This window comes from Musa acuminata, chromosome BXJ2-6, assembly GCF_036884655.1.
Source record: "Musa acuminata AAA Group cultivar baxijiao chromosome BXJ2-6, Cavendish_Baxijiao_AAA, whole genome shotgun sequence".
In the NCBI taxonomy this organism is placed as follows: domain Eukaryota; kingdom Viridiplantae; phylum Streptophyta; class Magnoliopsida; order Zingiberales; family Musaceae; genus Musa; species Musa acuminata.
In genome coordinates this window covers 37,543,777-37,561,468 of record NC_088343.1, presented here as the reverse complement: position 1 = coordinate 37,561,468, position 17,692 = coordinate 37,543,777, and the positions used below count along the sequence as shown (strand labels likewise).

The 17,692-nt window shown below is 39.7% G+C and overlaps 2 protein-coding genes across 10 annotated transcripts; one reads left to right on the top strand and one right to left on the bottom strand.

Moving 5' to 3' along the window:
- The first annotated feature begins 925 nt into the window (after positions 1–925).
- LOC135615432 (uncharacterized) lies at positions 926–12,180 on the top strand. 8 transcript variants are annotated; one of them, XR_010488021.1, is made up of 8 exons: positions 937–1,444; positions 1,508–4,848; positions 5,039–5,100; positions 5,674–5,830; positions 5,939–6,025; positions 6,530–6,662; positions 7,067–7,892; positions 8,456–12,180. XR_010488021.1 is itself a non-coding variant. In XM_065113908.1 (7 exons), exons 1-3 carry the CDS (start codon positions 1,283–1,285, stop codon positions 5,825–5,827), a joined length of 378 nt encoding a protein of 125 aa, XP_064969980.1. In that variant the 5' UTR covers positions 926–1,282; the 3' UTR covers positions 5,828–5,830; positions 5,939–6,025; positions 6,530–6,662; positions 7,067–7,892; positions 8,456–12,180. The 8 variants fall into 8 exon arrangements, 1 of the variants encoding a protein (XP_064969980.1); XR_010488017.1 differs by having other exon boundaries at positions 5,039–5,162; XR_010488022.1 differs by having other exon boundaries at positions 4,991–5,100.
- On the bottom strand, positions 7,074–10,676 carry LOC135615431 (protein kinase STUNTED-like). Of its 2 annotated transcripts, XM_065113907.1 has the most exons (12): positions 10,484–10,676; positions 10,312–10,412; positions 10,103–10,224; positions 9,907–10,031; positions 9,139–9,810; positions 8,808–9,056; positions 8,558–8,727; positions 8,391–8,470; positions 8,164–8,311; positions 7,732–7,881; positions 7,590–7,646; positions 7,074–7,493 (listed from the first exon to the last, which is right to left on the bottom strand). In XM_065113907.1, exons 1-12 carry the CDS (start codon positions 10,674–10,676, stop codon positions 7,389–7,391), a joined length of 2,172 nt encoding a protein of 723 aa, XP_064969979.1. In that variant the 3' UTR covers positions 7,074–7,388. The 2 variants fall into 2 exon arrangements, with proteins under 2 accessions (XP_064969979.1, XP_064969978.1); XM_065113906.1 differs by having other exon boundaries at positions 7,074–7,646.
- Positions 12,181–17,692: the final 5,512 nt, after the last annotated feature.

Genomic DNA, 17,692 nt, shown 5'->3' with positions numbered 1-17,692 from the left:
AAAATACCTAAAATATCTCTTAGAAATTTTCTATCAAATTTTTTCATCTGTTTTTTTTTTAACCAGTGTTAAATTGTTACAGTATTATCATTGGGTTGATTACGTTTATGATGTTTCATTGAGGTACTGAAAATACTATTAAAAAATACTATAAATATTATTAAAAAACATAATATGTGATAATCATATTGTGTCTTTTCGATTGTCATTGCTTACATAGATGATTACAATATCTTATTTTTAAGCTTATAATTAATTTGATTGAGGTTATGAGTTTATTTATATCAAATATATTTTGATTTGGTTTGGTTCATTTATAATATTTGGTATTTTTTTTGTTTTAGTAGCTAAAATATTATAACAGGTGAAAATTTTTTTGAAGAAGGATTCGAGTATTTTTCAAATTAGAGATATTGTTTGAGAAAAATAAAATAAAATCATGATATTTATTTAAAAATACTAAAAAATCAATTTTTCTCTTTATATAATTATATTATGTTATTTAAAAAAAGAAAATTACAATCTCACCATTCGACCCAATGACCAAAATATTGATCGGATGGCTGTCCCATTTGGGTTTGATTGGGTCCTTTACGTCCAACAGTGATCATTTTAAACGTGTCGATTTGTCCCCATATAATTTAGGCACGTTAATTAATGTATCGTTACTCATCCAACGCCACGTCATCTTTTTTTTATTTTATTAAAAAATATTAAATAACTTTTACCCCTTTCCGTTCCAAAAAGACCGAGAGAACGAATATAGTGATTACACGCCTAACGTGGGGACGAATCATTGGCGGCAAACGCTAAGCCCCGGTGGGATCCGCAGTGGGGCCCCTGTTTTTGCTCGAGCAGGTAAGACTCTGGGCGGCGGGAGGAGGTATCGTATTCCCACCTGTTTTTCCTGCTTTTATTCACCAACCGACAGAGAGAAGAAGATGTCTCTTCAACGCCGACGAAGAAGAGATCGTGAGCTCAATCTACTCCTTCTCTCGTCCGCTGCGGGCGTTGAAGCGGCGGCGCTCCGCCGCCATTTTCCTTTCTTGCGTTAATTTTGTTTTTTTCTTGTTTTTTTGGTCTTTTAACGATGATGATTGGATTGCTTTCTGAAGCCTGTCGGGTTGATTGCTGCTGTTGCTACGATTAGGGTTTTTAATTTTCTTGGATTGTTTGGGCGGTTGTTTCGGTTTACGTTTTCGTGGGGTTTTCTTGGATTCGTTTATTTTTGTATGATTTTGATTTTTGCAGAGTTTTTCGGAAAAAGATTTGGTTTTGTGAGATGATGCATTGGCCGTTTTCTTTCTCTTTTTTTTCTTCCCTGTTTCAGGGTGCTGGATTACCTGTCAAGTTATCTGGGTATGGTGTGGGGATGAGGGGGTGCTACGGCGATCCAGATGACATGCATGGACTACCTGGAGGAATTGATGAAGGAATTCTTGTGGTGAGTCGATATGTAATTGTTGATGGTGAGGATGCGTGTTTATAGATGGCAATGCCGGTGCAGGTGGTAAGACTTTGGAAATGGTGAGCGGAGGTTCTTGTTCCTGTGATGTGATAGTAGCTCTTTTTTGGATGTTGGAAACGAGCATGAAGTATTGGTTGGGATTAGGGAAGTGGGGGAAGTCTCTCGAGGGGTCGTTGTAGCTGCCAAAGATAGTCATGATCTTGTCTTAGAACCAAGAGTCTCAGTTGAGAATTCATAGGAAATTGCAGCAGAAAATTCCAGTGTCGAGGGCAGCATGTTAGTAGATGGTGATGCTGATGCTGGTGATCAGGGATTAGAAAATGTTAATAGGGTTTCTTGTCCTTGGGATGACAGCAACTCTTTTTTGGACGTTGATAGTTAGCATGAAGTATTGGTGAAGGAGACAGAGGAAATGGAGGAAGAAAATGGGAACTTTGTTGATGCTGAGAGAGAGAGTAATCATGTTGCCCCGGAACAAAGAATCTGTACTGAGAACTCAAAGGCAGTTGGAGCCGAAGATTCCAGTGTTACTTGCGTGGGTTTTGGGATAATTGAGCAGGTGGCCTTGCCTCTCTGTAAATCGTGTTACCACATTGGTACTTTTGCTGACTCTGGAAATAAAGCTTTCGGATATGAAGGCAGTTGATAAAGGCTGTGACAAGTTTGTGCTTGCTCAGGAAGAGACTGGACATGTTGTCCTACAGAAAGAACCATTTTTTAAGACACCAGATATGGCTGAAGATGAAGTTGCTACGTTTGAGGATGCAGGGACCTGTGCTAGAGAATTTTTGGAGGCAACTTGTTCTCATAATGATGTGATACTTCTAATAACCGGGAGAGGAAGGGGGTTGAGGATGCTGGGTTAGGGGCTAGAGAATTTTTGGAAAAAAACTTGTTTACATCTTGATGGCAATGGTACCTCTTTTAGTGTTGGGGAGAGGGAGGAGGCTGAGGAAATGTGCAAGGGCTCTGTTGGGACCATCGAAAAAAGTTGGCATGTTGGCTTAGAAGACAAACATTTTATCCAGTGTTGCAAGATGGCTGATGAAGAAGAGCAAATGAAATTACATCCCATCACTGTTGTCAACTTTAGGAGATGATTTTGAGAACCACTTGCGGATTCATACTGTTATAGAAGTTAGGGATGCTACTGGACATTTTTATGAATATAAGGTTTGCAACAGATGTGAGAGTGTCCCTCTTGTTTCTTCTGAATTGACTGCCAATTGTCTCTTGATAAGTACTGATGAGAAAACCACCAAAGAAGTGGATGTGTCTTACTCTTCTCTTCCTGGAAAGTCCTTGGGTTCTTCTATGTGTTGTGAAAGAACATTGGTGGAAGAAAATTTTGATAATGCACTCCTCTCAAATTTAGAGAAAATGGATAGTAGTGCTTGCAAAGATAACATCCTTTGCTTAAACAATGACAATCGTGAAAAACATAAGCCATTTGATTCAGAAAATGGTAAGGGGCTAACTCCAAGTTGTATGAGATGTCGGAAAGGTGGTGTTTGTGATCATTCAGAGAAAAATTAACCCTCATGTGAACAGGCTGTTGTTAGAGATGGTTGCCAGATATCATGCATACCAAGAGGGCTAAGTGGAGGTTCACTCAAGGAAGTCATGTCATGCTTCTCAGTGGAAGGATCTTCCTATCTGCAATCATCTTCCTTATTTAGAGCTGAAGTGGATCATGCTTCTGACCCCTTGCTGGCAACAGATTGCGAGAGAAAATTCACAAATATTGTTAGTGCAGTGTCTACTTGCTGTAGCAATGTAAATGATTCTTGTGCTCAGGTGAGTGATGGAGGAATTGCCGATTCAAGTTCTGTTCTTTTGATTGTCTTAAGGCGAACTAATCCAAAGCAAGCTGCTGCCTCAAGGAATAATCAAACTGATACGAGGCCTAATTGCTTAGCCAGAAAAAGGAATAGTGTGAGTAAATATAATAAGGCAGCTGATGTCATTACTTCATTTTCAAACATTACTGATAAGATGAATAAAGTCAGAAGGAAAAGAAGCTGCTTTGACAGAATGACATGGGAATCTGCTTGGGGGGAAACTGGCAGCTTAGTAATGCATGTCAAGGAAAATAATGAGCCTGCAGCATCCGATTTTCATCGTGCTCAGATTCAGAAAATTTTGAAGATTAGTCAGTGTTGTAGAGCTAGAAGGCAAACACAAATGGTTCATGGAGACAGGAATACGAGATCACCAGAAACTCAATGTTCTTTCTCATCTCATTCCATGCACCTAAAGAATCAAATGTCTGCATCCAAAGTTTACTAATGTGGTTGATTCACATCATTCTATAGAACTCGGTAATGATGTCCTGGCCAATTTGAGTTGCCCTGCTGAGTAAGTCTGGTGAAATTGATTGCAAACCATTGACATGTGTGCCCACTTCCAGTGAGAAGTCTCTTCAATGGGATGGACAGAAGGGTGATAAGGATGTGGAAAGTTATTTAACACAAGATGCATCTTCTGCGAACATGCTGGACGAGTACCCTGGGGTCTCATCTTGTGTCAGTTCTAAAACCTTTGTGAAAACAGTCACTGACAGGCGTTCACTTGATCCAGAATCATCACCCGATTCTGATGTATATAATCCAGTTGTTGATGTTGTTGTCAGTCCTGTTGAGGCTGGCAGTTTGACAATCCAGTATTCTGGATTGATTCAGAGTACAACTGTTCCTGAAATGACTGTTTTAGGTGACATATAAGCTAAATTTTCACATTACTCTGAAGCTAATTATAAGTCCCGAATCTGCTTCATCCTTAAATTTACTGCAGCTGCAAACTGATAACAAATAAAATTGGAAGGCCAGCCAAAAAGCATATGCCTCATCAGAACATGTAATGAAGGAAAAGTTGCATGATTCGGAGATTCAGAACACAACTATGGAGCCTTTGAAGTGTGTTAGGCAGAGACATAATGGCTTTAAGGTAAAGAGTCTTGTGTTCAGACTCCCAGAGAAGGTCCAGCAGAAAAGGATATAGAAGTAAGGCCTTTCCTGGCAAGTCTACCATATTTGGAATGGCAGAGTTGGACTCCAGTGAAAATTCTGGGAAAGCAGATCTTGGCCTGGAAACCTGGGCATTGACTGAGCAGGATATAGACAATATACAACCAGAAGAGTGTGGATCATTGACGACTTAAAAAACTAAAGGGCATAAACTTTCTATAAATTTCAAAACAAGGGTTGGTATGGTGGGTAAAGATAAATCAAGTCCAACTGGTTCTGCCAGACACCAGAGACTGAAATCTTGTGGTCAAAAGAACCACACCACACAAAAGTCAGAATAGTGCAGAAAGAAGGAAAAACACAAGTGGCTTCATTCTGGCCAGGAAGCATGTGGAGGTTCTCCAGGGAGGTCTTGTAAGTCAGCATTAACTGAATCAAGTGAACAAAAATGTTATAAAATTCAAGTGATTCTTTTTCTTAGCCTCAAGTACGTGAATATTTGTTTGATATTGTATCACATGCAACTCCCTTATGATCTTAGCCTCTACACATGCAGTAATTGCTGGACAAAACAGTTTTTTCAAGCTTGCTATGGTACCTGTAGGTAATGCGCTGGAACCTAAGGAAAGTCTTTGTGGATTTGGAAGGTCAATCTTTACCACAAAGGTGAGCACGGGTTCTCTGTGATGACTATCATAAGTGGCGTTGCATACCAACTGCATTTGCAGGTATTATTGAGGAAACCAACCGTAGATGATAAAAGATTTCAGACATCATTTTCATATTTGTATTTATATAAAACATAATGTTTTATCCTCTCTAAATTCGTTTAGAAAAGCTTTTGCATGAAATGTCTATGTAATGGATAAGTTGGCAGGTATTTAGATTGTCACAAGGATTAATTACAAGCTTTAATGTTCACTGCATGTGTTTTAGTAACTTAAGGATTGATGGCTAGCGGACAAGCATGTGGTCTCCATGAGTGCTCTCTATTTGTCTTTTTTTTTTTACATGATTTCACTTTACATGGACAAGAACATGGTTCTCTGAGTACATTGCTAATTCATGACTTACTCCATGGTTTATTTGCTTACTGCAACATAAATAAAAAGTGATAGCTTGGAAGCTTACTTTTGTTGTGAACTCTTTGCATTCTTTGATGTGTATTTGGTTCTGATTAGCGTCTTTTGCATCTCCCAAGCATGCCTTTAATCTATTTTTGTTCTGCTCTACTTTAAGGACTTGTAAGGACAATTCAGACAAGGCATTTGGTGACTGCTCAATACCACAAGAGAAGACAAACTCAGAGATCAATGCTGAATTGGAGATCTCAGATGCTTCTTGTGATGATGTACCTAAACCAAATTCTGCCAGACTGCAAATTCGAAATTAGCTGGTAAAGGAGTTCTGAGCCCATTTGCTCTCATATAATGTGAATCACATAATCATGTCCTTGGATTGTACGTAACAATTTTTTGGGTGCATGTCCTTGCTAAATTTGCAGCTGCACAGCCAGCCCCTTGGACACGTATCGAGTCCAACTTGTATCTTAATCGCAATTGGAAAAGTCAGACAATTGATGAGGTTTCAGGTGATATTACCATTTGTTTTCTGTAGAACTATGTTTTTTACTATTCGTTCATTGCTTGCTACCTGTCTGTTGATAAAAAATCATGTTTCAAGGATGCTTCAGTGGAAAAAAGAAAAATTATAGTTCTTTGCATGATAGTTGTGCAACTAGAAACATCATTTTGTGGGATGTTTGAGAGTTTCTTTGCATATTTTATGTCAACACTTAAACCAGAATACCAGACCCTGCTTTTGGCAACGAGCAGGATTTAAATATGTTATCTGTACTTAACCTTGAGCTTTCATAGTAGAATGTCCAAGTGAGATAGAGCTAGAATGGATTACAATGTCAATGAATTCTGCAGTCAACACTATTAATCGTATTCTTTTTATTTTTCTTTTTGAGTTCTTATGCTGTCTAGCTACATCACATGATCCTGGTTCTTCTATTCTTTTAGATGCTCATCCCAGTTTTTCTTGATTCTTTGTCTCTTGACATTAGTTTTCACTTGTTATTTCTGAATAGACAATGGTTTTGCCACCGTAAGCGTCCTTCAGATGCCAGTTTGGGCTGCAGTGATCAGTATTTGAATTGGATGCTTAACGAAGAATGTCTCAGAAGAACCTGCCCATGTGGGGAACTTTGTTCAAACCAACAGGTAAGTCGTTACTCCTTGATTGCTAGCAGATTGCTTTCTGATTTGGACTCCAGTTGCTTCAAGATGTATCTGAGGGGCAGTATCTTATTAACTCCAGTTGCGTGGTTGCAATTAGCATTATTATTCTGCAGCTCTGCTAAATGTATGATCTTTTGCCATGTATTGTATTGGAGATTTGAAGATGTTGTTTCATCCAAGTTACATGCTTTTGATGATTTGGGTTTCCAGTCGATCATCGGATTGTTTCATCCAAGTCTCATAAACAGCAGGAGTTTGAGTTGTGCAATTTAGCACCTCTACATCACACATTCTTTGAAATGTTTGTTCAAGCTGCTACTCTTATTGTAGTTTTGATATAAGCTTTTGTAGTCTGTTCTCTCATTAAATATCTTTTGTATAACCAGGGATCCATCAACGAAACATTCACCCCAGATGAAGGATGAACTGATGCAGTATGTTTAATTCTCTTCTTCAGACACAAATCGTGAGTTCAAAAGAAAGTTCGAAGATTTACAGCAGCAGTAGAAACAGTAAATGCCCCTGTAAGCCCTGAACACTGTGCATGTGTTCCTCATCCTTTGGTTGAGGAAAGCAGCTGGTCCATACAGAACATTACACATGGGAGGAGGAGGGTACGTATATCACCTCTCATCCAATCCCTTTCCCTATAATCCAACAAGAACATCAAATTAGAGGATAGAATGGGATCAATCATCAACCAGCCAATCAATCAAAGCTCGAGGAGCGACTCCATCTCCCCTGTAGATACTCCTCCCAGGACATGTTCGGTCGCTCTGTGCTGCTGATCGACATCGAATCATCGTCTATATCCTGCAGCGCAAGATTAATATGAGACTGGATGTTGCTGTTACTTTGGAACACGGCTGCTTCATCGTCCAATCCCTCCAACTCCTCTGAAGTGCTGACCTGTGATCTCGCCCACCGCAGCACATCATCATTGTCACCTTGCAGCAGCCTCAACACCTGAGTCAAACAGCATTTGAATCCCTGTTGTTGCAACATAAGCACAAGATGTCTCGATCGGTAAAACCGGATCATGAGGTCTTACAAGTGCTATTTGGGGTCGAGAACGAGGGGCTCGTTTGATGCAAAGGGAAGCAGCAAGCATCATCCGCTCCAACTCAGCTTTGTCATAGCAAGTTCCTAAACATGGATCCACAAGCTCCTTGACTTCTCCAGCTTGAAGAATTCGTGTTGCCTGCAATCAAGGTACCATATTCTTGTTTATGTTTCTATAAGGTCTTTATACTTAGAATGGGTGCAACACAAGAACCTTTGAGGGGTCACCCATCCTAGAACTAACGGCATCCAGTCCGTTAGCGCTGGTATGAATGGAGCCATAGGATTTTGTAGAAGATAGAATGTGAGACATCTCCAATTCACTACATTGTAAGATCCTCCTATGGTTCATGTATTGGATGCCACACAACTGGGACAAAGCTAGTTAAATCCATGATCGCTTAAAGATTAGAGGGCATACCCACATAACCAAGCTCTCCGGGCCCTTGGAGCACCCTGTGGTGACAGGCTTCCTTCCCGAAATGAGCTCAAGAAGCACCACCCCAAACGCATAGACATCGATCTTTTCGTTGACTTTTCCATACATGAAGTATTCTGGAGCCAAATACCTGCACACAAACAGTTCCTACTTGTTAGCTGATCAGATGCCTAAAGAAATCTCATGAGAAATCTTCATCCATGACTAACCCAAATGTTCCTGCAACATCATTGCATATCAGTTGTGATGCTGAAGCTGATGCCCATTTCGCCAGGCCGAAATCAGCCAACTGCAGGATGGTGAGACAACAAAACAACACTGAACAATCACCCATACATATCTCAATATGGGATTGAAACATAGAAGAGCAGGATACCTGCGGTTCGAAGTCTTCAGAAAGGAGGATGTTGGAGGACTTCACATCTCGGTGGATCACGGGCTGCATATTGCCGGCACCACCGTGCAGGTAATCCAGTGCCTTGGCAGTGCCCACTGCCACCTTGAACCTCTCAGCCCAACTCGAAGTATGCTTGTTGGAACTCTCACCTGATATCGATCAATGATTCCGAGTTCAAGACACAGTGGCAATACCCTGCAAATTGAACTGGTAATGGATGTAAACCTACCATGAAGGTTGTCCTCTAAGCTGCCTCTTGACAGGAAATCATAGACCAACACAAGGTCTTTGTTCTCGAAGCAGAATCCAAACAGTGAAATGATGTTCTTGTGATGCAAGGCTGTGATGATCTCAATTTCTGATATGAATTCATTCATTACATCTTCAGAGTGCTTCAGAATCTTCACTGCCAATTCCTTGCCATCAGGAAGACAGCCCTTGTAAACACGGCTGCTGCCTCCCTTACCTATCAGTTGCTCTGTAGTGTGTGTTATATCAGCAATCAGGTCAAAGGATGACAACATTAACAGAGAGATGACCAAAGAAGGGTGGAACTGAACCTGGTGAGAAGTCGGACGTCATGCGACAGAGTTCCTTGTAGCTGAACAATCTGCAAATCGATGAGTACTTCTCACGAAGATGTTCCAGTTCCTTTGGAATCTTGTGTTCTTCCTTGTGAAGGAGAGGCGAAGAAGTGTCTTCTGCAGGAACTACTGCGCCGCTTTCTGCGTCGCGTCTGTGATAGGCTCTTGCATCAGAATTCACAGGCCGGTGGTCAGGATGAACTGCGGAAGTCGCTGAGAACCGGCTCGGCAGCCGCATCGCCCACTGAACCACCGACGATCCATCAGCTGAAGCAGTTCGCCTGTTGGATAGCATGGCTTTTCTGAGAAGTGGCCAACCGGGTCTCACTTCCGACGAGTCCGCAGAGAGAAGACAAATGCGACTGGCAGGAGCCTCAGGTTTCTTTGCAGGAACCAAGGCCACGGATTGATTTCTCTGAAGAGAACCCCTGTCTTTCCTGATATGATTGTCGCAATCTGATTTGCTTCTCTTTAGATTAGACAAGCATCGAGGCGACGAACTCGAAGTGTTGGCTGTTGTTCCTGGTCGTTGCCCCTTCGCCACTGCCGACTTCACAGGTCTTCTGTTCAGGAGCTTTGTGTAGCTTCTGGTTAAGGCTTGTTGGCCTGCAGACAACGCAGCCGCCGCATTCTTGGCTCTGTTTTGGGCTGTAATCGATGGAAACGCAATTTGATTTAACTTCATCGGGAGATCAACACAAAATTGAGCACAGGCCACCCGATTGTTTCGAGAATCGAACCAACCTAAGGGCTGAGAAGCCGGCACGGCTTCTCGTTTGAAGAGAGTCTTGCCGTTGCTCACCGCGAACACCGAGCAAGCTCGAGGCAGATTCCTCGCACAGTACTTCGCGATCGAGGTGGATGAGTACCTAACCGAATCGATTGCGTGTGTAAACGAGGATGAAACAAATGGGAGGAGCAGAACAAAGAGGCAGATTACCCGATGCCGTGACTGTTCTTGGCTACGCCCACAACCAGGCTGCTGGCTCCGTAGGCGATGGCTTCGCTGACCAAGACCTTGCGGATGGAGGAGCCTCGGGCTATCTTCATCTTCAAATCAACCTATCTAGCACCGCCACGATGTGATTCATCAGGAAGAAGATGCACCAGAGAAAGGATCGATCGTGAGAAGGAGCAGCAGAAGGCGACCTGTTTCAGGTTGCAGAATCCCTCGTAGACGGCGAGCATGGCTTCGAACGCTTTGACGATGGACAGCAGGGAAGAGCAGCCAAGGGACGCATCCGACGAGTCTACAGCAGTGAGGTGGTCAGAAGGAGCAGGAGAAGCCATGAAGAGAACCAATCGGAGCAGCGAGTGGTACCGGAAGGGGTGGAGGGGAGGACGTGGAGGGCGAAGACGCGATCGCCGGCGTCGGCGATCTTCACGAGGGACCAGGTGAGTAGCTCACGGCTGTCGGCGTCCATCTTGATGCCCACCAACACCGTCTTCCCTCCTCCCTCATCTTCGTTCTCCTTCTTCTTCTCCTGCAACTCTCTTCCTCCTCTTTCCTGCATCGCCGAGGTGTCCCTTCTTCTTCTTCTTCTTCTTCTTCTTCTCTTCCTCCTCGATCTTCACCTCTCTTACCTTGTCATCCTGTTTTCTGATCTGCTTTCCTGATGTCAGCGATTGAGCTCCATCGAGGACTTGCTCTGCTTCGCAAGGTCTGAGAGATCTCGGGTGGGCTCGTACGGCGAGGGGGGAAGGTAGGGACGGGAGGGATGCGCTGCGTGAATAGATATACCATATTTTTTGTTCGATCGCATCCAAGCCTAATTCTAAGTGAAGCATCTGTTCTCTCATCCCGTCCGTTCACTTGTGTGATCATCCCCGATTTAGATGTGATCGCTCTGCAGTAATTGGACAGGACAGGATAGGATTTCGAGTTTAGCAATAAGCTTATTTTCCTGTGCATTTTAATTAAAATAATAAACTCTCTTCGGTCTTCAGGAAGAAGAAAAGAAGAATACAGTCCGTCATTGCTCGAAAGCAGTGCAGTGCGATATGCTTGAAGCAATATATAATACAAATTCATGGTCACATCACTACGTAAACTTGGGGATTCACCGCAACTTGGATCTCGTTTTGATGTTAAGATATTGTGTGGCGTGGCTGCTATGCTGGCTTTCTATTTCATCATAGTTGACCCATCTGGAATCAGACGGCTACGAGCGATTCGGAAAGCGTAAGAGACGGCTCCCTGACATCTGAAAGCTGTCGCCTTTCTTGCAGAGACACAGAGAGAGAGAGAGAGAGAGAGAGAGAGAGAGGAGGGAGAGGAAGAGTGACGCCAAGTGCTTTAAATTTCCACCCCGCGCTTCGATTCAATATTCCTCACAATAATGAAACATGAGATGTGTCAAGTTGTCGTCTTCCATTGGATTGAGTTGCCTCAGGAAGTGCAATGATGAGCGCCGCGGCCGCAAGGAGCAGCCCTTGTTTTCCGCCAAGTCTTCTTCTTCCCTGGCTAGGCCTCGATCTCCGCTCCCGTTGGCTTCTCCGCCGCATCCCACGCCAGTTCACGTGAGAGTCGGGCCTACGCCTTCCTCCAGTCTCCCCTCGACGCCGCTCCATCATGTGACCCCGGTGACATCGACCTCCCGCACCAAAGGCGGGGCAGAAAAGGAACCGAGTGGCGTGGCGGCCACCCATACGTGACAGAGACAGCGAGCAGCAGCACGCCAACTGTTTGTTAATATGCCGTGCCGAAACGAAAGCCTTCGTGAGCATGTGGGCGGTGCCGCAAGCGACCCATGTTACTGGGAACATGCTTTTCCTTGATGTCACCGGGAGGAGAAGTCCATCAAAGATTGAGGCATTGCATGTGCTGCAGAGGATGACATTTGGGGGGCAATTAATTGGATTCTCGGAGTGCATTGAACATAATTAAGTGCTCGGGTTGTCACTTTCTATGGCACGTAAATGGTCGTTTGTCCGCAGTCCGAAGTGACCATATGCGCGCAATGACAGAATGTACATAATTTTATGGGGTCTATTTATTCTTATGTCATTATGATTTCATACTTCGTAATGTATATATATATATAGGCAATTGATAATTATTATACTGAAACTAATACGATGTCTTTATAATTTAATTGTTCACGAAATAATATGTTCAAGAAAAAAATACTTCAAAATAATATATATATATGACATTAATGATTAAGACAAAAGTCCATATTACATACTCTATTAGCATATCATTCTACTGTAAGGTAAAAAAAAAAAAAGGATATTTTTCTGAGCAATGCATGTACATTCAATATTAGTATTTTTTTATATTTATCTTTTTATAAAGAGTAAATGAAAAATACGAGCCTTAGATTGCACAATGATCTGATAAAGCATTTGAGTTTAGCGAGAGATGTCTCCCTACCAAAATCAAAGTCTTATAAATACATTAGTGTGATTGATATTTAGTATTAAAAAATAAATATTAATATTTATTATTATTAATTAGTGCAATAATACACTAATTAATTCAGATATCTCAAGAAAAAAATATTGATATTGATTATTCGATTAGTAAAAAATTATGTTAAATTTTTAATTAATATTATTATGTATATGAGTTTATAGCCCTTATTAATAATTTTATTTTTAGGATTACGGTCCATTTTATCCCATGTGGTTTTTGTTATGGATCACTTAAGTCCTTATGATTTACTCGTGTCTAAAATAACATTTATATTTTCAAAACCGTAGCATATAAGCTACTCCCATTAAGTTTGAGTTAATAGACAGTAGAATCTGTTTACATGATATATTGACTCTTAATAAACTATTAATATAATGACATGTGTAATTTAAGTTTTTTTTAAAAAAATTATTTTAGTATTTGTGATTTTGATCATGAACCACTTAAGCATTTATGGTTTTGCTCAGTGTCTAAAATAACTCTTATATTTTAAAAAACATAACATATAAGCTCCTCATTTAAAAGTTGAATTAATAGATGTTGGAGACTACTTACGTGACATACTGACTCATAATAAAGTTATTAATATAATAACATGTATACTTTAAATTAAAAAAATAAGATAATCATCGAATGGTGAGAGGATGCATCGTTGTAGGAACGACCACCAACAATAGCATTAAGCCGATGTTGCTTAACAAAGCATCATACGTATACAGCCTCTTTCGTACAACAATAAGCTTAAGAGTTTCCGATCCTACCTCGGGTAGATGTACATTGAATAATCTAGTGGTAGGCATGCAATGATCTCTTGATCCTTTTTTCTCCTTTTAAGCATCTTCGTTCTCACCACCTCCCACTTCGTCCTCTCATATACCCCTACTCGTCACGCCTATGACATAGTGGTTCAACTCTTCCTCACCTTCACCTTTGACCTCTCCTACCTCTACCACTTCGTTTTTGTTCATCGCTTCATCTTCCTCAACAAGTTATTATATTAATGATTTATTGTAAGTCAACATGACACATGACACATAAGTAGACTCTAATGTATATTAGACTTGATATGAGAGATTTATATGCTACTTTTTTTTAAAAAAAAAATGAGTTATTTTAGACACAAACAAAAACATAAAGAGCTTAAATGGTTCATAACTAAAATCATATAGGTTAAAATAGATTTTTTTTTTAAATTTAAATTATATATATTATTATATTAAAATAATTTATTATGTATCAGCATATCATGTAAATATATTCTAACGAAACTTATATAATATATTTTTAAAATATATAAATTATTTTAGACATGATTATAAAAACTAAAATAATTTAAAACTACATAAAACGAGAGGGGCTAAAAACCTTAACCCTTAAAACAACTACGAGATGGCAACCAATCATGCTTAAGAGTCATTTGCGGTTGCAAGCAATCAATGCATCGGCTCTTTGTACTCGAGGTCAGAGATGGCTTCTTCTCTTCTCGTACGCATCACGGCAGGATCTGTGTGTTCCGTAGGGGAACCCCACACACCTTTCGTAGTGGTCACAAGGATGAGATGCTTGCGGGTAAGGGGCCCACAAGCTGCCCTACCAGGAGGGCCACCGCCCGCTCGCCACGCGGCTTCTTTTCCGCCTCCCATGTATTAAATTAGAGTCTGATCTCCGCTCCTCTACTGTACTGTATTCAATGCTTTCATAGTCTCCATCCTTCCTTCTCTTTACGATGCATGACAGCCGATCCATCCTCCCTTCTCTTTCATATTCTCTTTATTGTCTTTTATATTTTTAATCTTATTAATACTTTGATATCTATACCTAAAAAAATTATATTTAATCACTATAATTCTAAAAATAAAATGAATAATTTTATTTATCCTAATATCGTTAATTATATTGATAAAAAATATAATAAGTAACATCACAATAAGCATAAAATTTTTTAATATCTTTATTATTTTATTTTTTATCGATAAAATCATTAGAAACGAAAGAGATATTGAAATTATATTTTTGCCCATCATTTTCATATACGATCGAGCACATGGTATTACGTATTATGATAAATAAAATAATTTATTTTATTTTTAGAATTATACGGATCCTAATTTAAATTTTTTTAGTACAGTGATTACGATATTAATAGGGTCCAAACATAAAAGGATAATATATAATTAGCCCTCCTTTAATATGTTTGCATCTTTGTTAATTAATTATTATTTGGTAGACACTAATTATACTTGGTCACATGATTTAGAGAACTCTACAGTAGAAAACGTTCGATGGATCTTCTCATATTACTTCTTGAGATATGTCAATTCGAGTATATATATATATATATATAAAGAGGATAAATATATGAGGAATAAATATGATTATTTTGCATAAATAAAAAAAATCAAAATATCTTTGAAGGATAGACATGCAGCCTAATTAATACATTTTCATGGAATACACTTGGAATATTGTAAAATTTTTTGGACGAATTATTAATAAAATTGTTCTTTTTGGCATTTTTCATTTTCAGAATTTTTTATCGACTACCTTTGTTTTCCCTAATATATAGAATTACCAGCCACCTGCCCCTTTTTTCTTTATTTTCTCATGAATCGATCCATACGAAAAAAAAGGAGAAAAAAATAATAGATGGCTAATATTTCAAGTATTAGATTAAAAAGAAAAATACTGTTAAGGAATTCTAAAAATTCTCGGAAAAAAAATCAAAAAATATATATTTTTTTACAGGGAATTCATCCAAAATTTTCATACAAATAATAAGAATCCAAAGACTTATGCAGAAAATGAAAAAAATGATATTCTTATAATATTTATTTACTTATTTATTAGCCGAGAAGTAACCAACTAAAAGTTAATGAAAATTCGCATTGGTGATGGTGTAATGTTGACTCGGTCATCATTAATAAGAGAAAATTATTTCCTTAATTTCTTTCAATGGACGACAAGGAAACATTCTTCTACGGCCAAAAAATGGGGATTTTGATACATAACACCCTATTTTTGTGATCTTTATTGTGTCGTAGTGAGAAGATTCTGTGAGAGTCTCATCCAATATAGAATCATTTTAACATGTAACGTGTGGGACATGCCATTACTATTTGACGTATAGCATGTCAACTCTCACACTTTCGATGACGATGGCATCATTGGCTGCGTTTCAACTCGAGATGTAGAAGGAAGCATCAACCGATGGTCAATGCCTCGTCGACAGTAGCACCCACATTTCTTCTTCTCACTACGGTCTCTCTTAAGAGATAGAAACATTTCATCTAGTGCCAGTGACCCAGTCGATGACAAAGAGAGAAGTCAGTTCTTCTACTCTCTTTGATTCTTTCCACAGAGAGAGAGAGAGAGAGAGAGAGAGAGAGAGAGAGAGAGAGCTGCAGTGGGTCACTCGAGCTGTTTGACTCATGTGGCAAAACCAGCATAGTTGTAGTTGGACGCAGTCAATAACCAATGTCTCTTGAGAGAGAGTTTTACTTGCATCTTTTCCACACTTGTCGACGAGTAGACGATTCTTGGCGATTTGGAATGGATTTGCTTGAGGATAACTCGAGCAGTCCCATCCCACACTGCCAAGTCTTCCACTGACACTCGGAGTAAACGCCCGCTGAGCTCCAAGAAGAAGAGAGCATCGGTTTCAGTCGATGGGTGGGGTCTTATCCCCACTTCCCATGGAGTGGACCGTGTCATCGCCTGGCCCAAAGAGAGGTGGAAAGTAGCTCTGCTAGTTTCTTCCAGCCTTCCATGATAGCGCCATGAGAGAGGTGTGGGAGTACTGCTCCCACTGTCCCTTCCGATGGGGCAACAACCATTTTCAACCACTGGGGTTGATTGCAACCATTGACACAACGCATACAATATTGATGCTAAAGACTAATTCTCTGGTTGATGGATCAATTAGCCTATCAAACTCGAGCCTTCCATGATAGCGCCATGAGAGAGGTGTGGGAGTACTGCTCCCACTGTCCCTTCCGATGGGGCAACAACCATTTTCAACCACTGGGGTTGATTGCAACCATTGACACAACGCATACAATATTGATGCTAAAGACTAATTCTCTGGTTGATGGATCAATTAGCCTATCAAACTCGATAACATATGATATCGAAATTATATTCAGACATGATGAGAGAATCAAACTCGATAACATATGATATCGAAATTATATTCAGACATGATGAGAGAATCCGAATATGAAAAGACTATTCATGGATGGAGTTAACGGAATTAACGTGAACTATTACTAGCTATGTATCGCACGCATCAGAGTAAGATTTGATTTGAGCTATGTTTGGACCTAGACGTCAAGCCCATAAGTGAAAAAGAAATTGTATCATCTTGATTAGTCCAACATAAAAAAAATGAGCAAAATTAAAACTAACTTACAAGTATATAATATGATGAATATATTATTATTAATTTTAATCTAAACATTTTGACCACTGATTTTAATCAAACAAAATTGATAAGTCAAATAATCCATTAGACCTGACATTTGGTATCATAGATAACTTATAAGATTAACATTCCATTTAGTTTCAAGTCAGCAAGACTAAGATTAACTTAAGGTTTGACGCGCGTCTTATTATCAATTTCAATTGAAGCATTTTATTCGATGATTTATGCTAAACAAAATTGATAGACCAATTAGCCCATATAGTTGATATATGCATCACTGTCTTACCTACAGAATCAATTTTGTATCTTCCTTCCTCCATCACTAATAGAAGAGTAGCAATGTTATAAAATCCTGTAATAAGAAGCTAATGCTTTAGATGAAACAAAGAATTTGCACCTAAGAGAGCTCTTCTTCTTCTTCCCTGGAGAAAAAGAAAAAGGATACTTGTGCAGCCATAAACCTCCAAGCAAACATGTGATGCCTCAATGCAAGATACAGTTGTGAGTTGGATCAACAGACAAGTTTAGATGGCATACAAGAACCCCAATTTAAACATTTTGGGCCATACTGTTAAGTTCAATGAGATACCAATCACTAGTAGTCTGATTGAACTGAAACCTAGACATTGTGCTCAATATAGCTGGGGAGGAAAGGCTTAAACCTGCATGGTGTTGAGAGAACACTGAACAAC

Coding starts and splice junctions, on each gene's coding strand:
- LOC135615431 (XM_065113906.1), bottom strand. CDS start 10,676: ATGCAGGAAAGAGGAGGAAGAGAGTTGCAGGAGAAGAAGAAGGAGAAC. Junction 10,032..10,102: donor AAGAACAGTCACGGCATCGG/GTAATCTGCCTC, acceptor CGATTCGGTTAG/GTACTCATCCACCTCGATCG. Junction 9,057..9,138: donor GACGTCCGACTTCTCACCAG/GTTCAGTTCCAC, acceptor CACACACTACAG/AGCAACTGATAGGTAAGGGA.
- LOC135615432 (XM_065113908.1), top strand. CDS start 1,283: ATGATGCATTGGCCGTTTTCTTTCTCTTTTTTTTCTTCCCTGTTTCAG. Junction 1,445..5,038: donor TTGATGAAGGAATTCTTGTG/GTGAGTCGATAT, acceptor TGGTACCTGTAG/GTAATGCGCTGGAACCTAAG. Junction 5,101..5,673: donor GGTCAATCTTTACCACAAAG/GTGAGCACGGGT, acceptor CTCTACTTTAAG/GACTTGTAAGGACAATTCAG.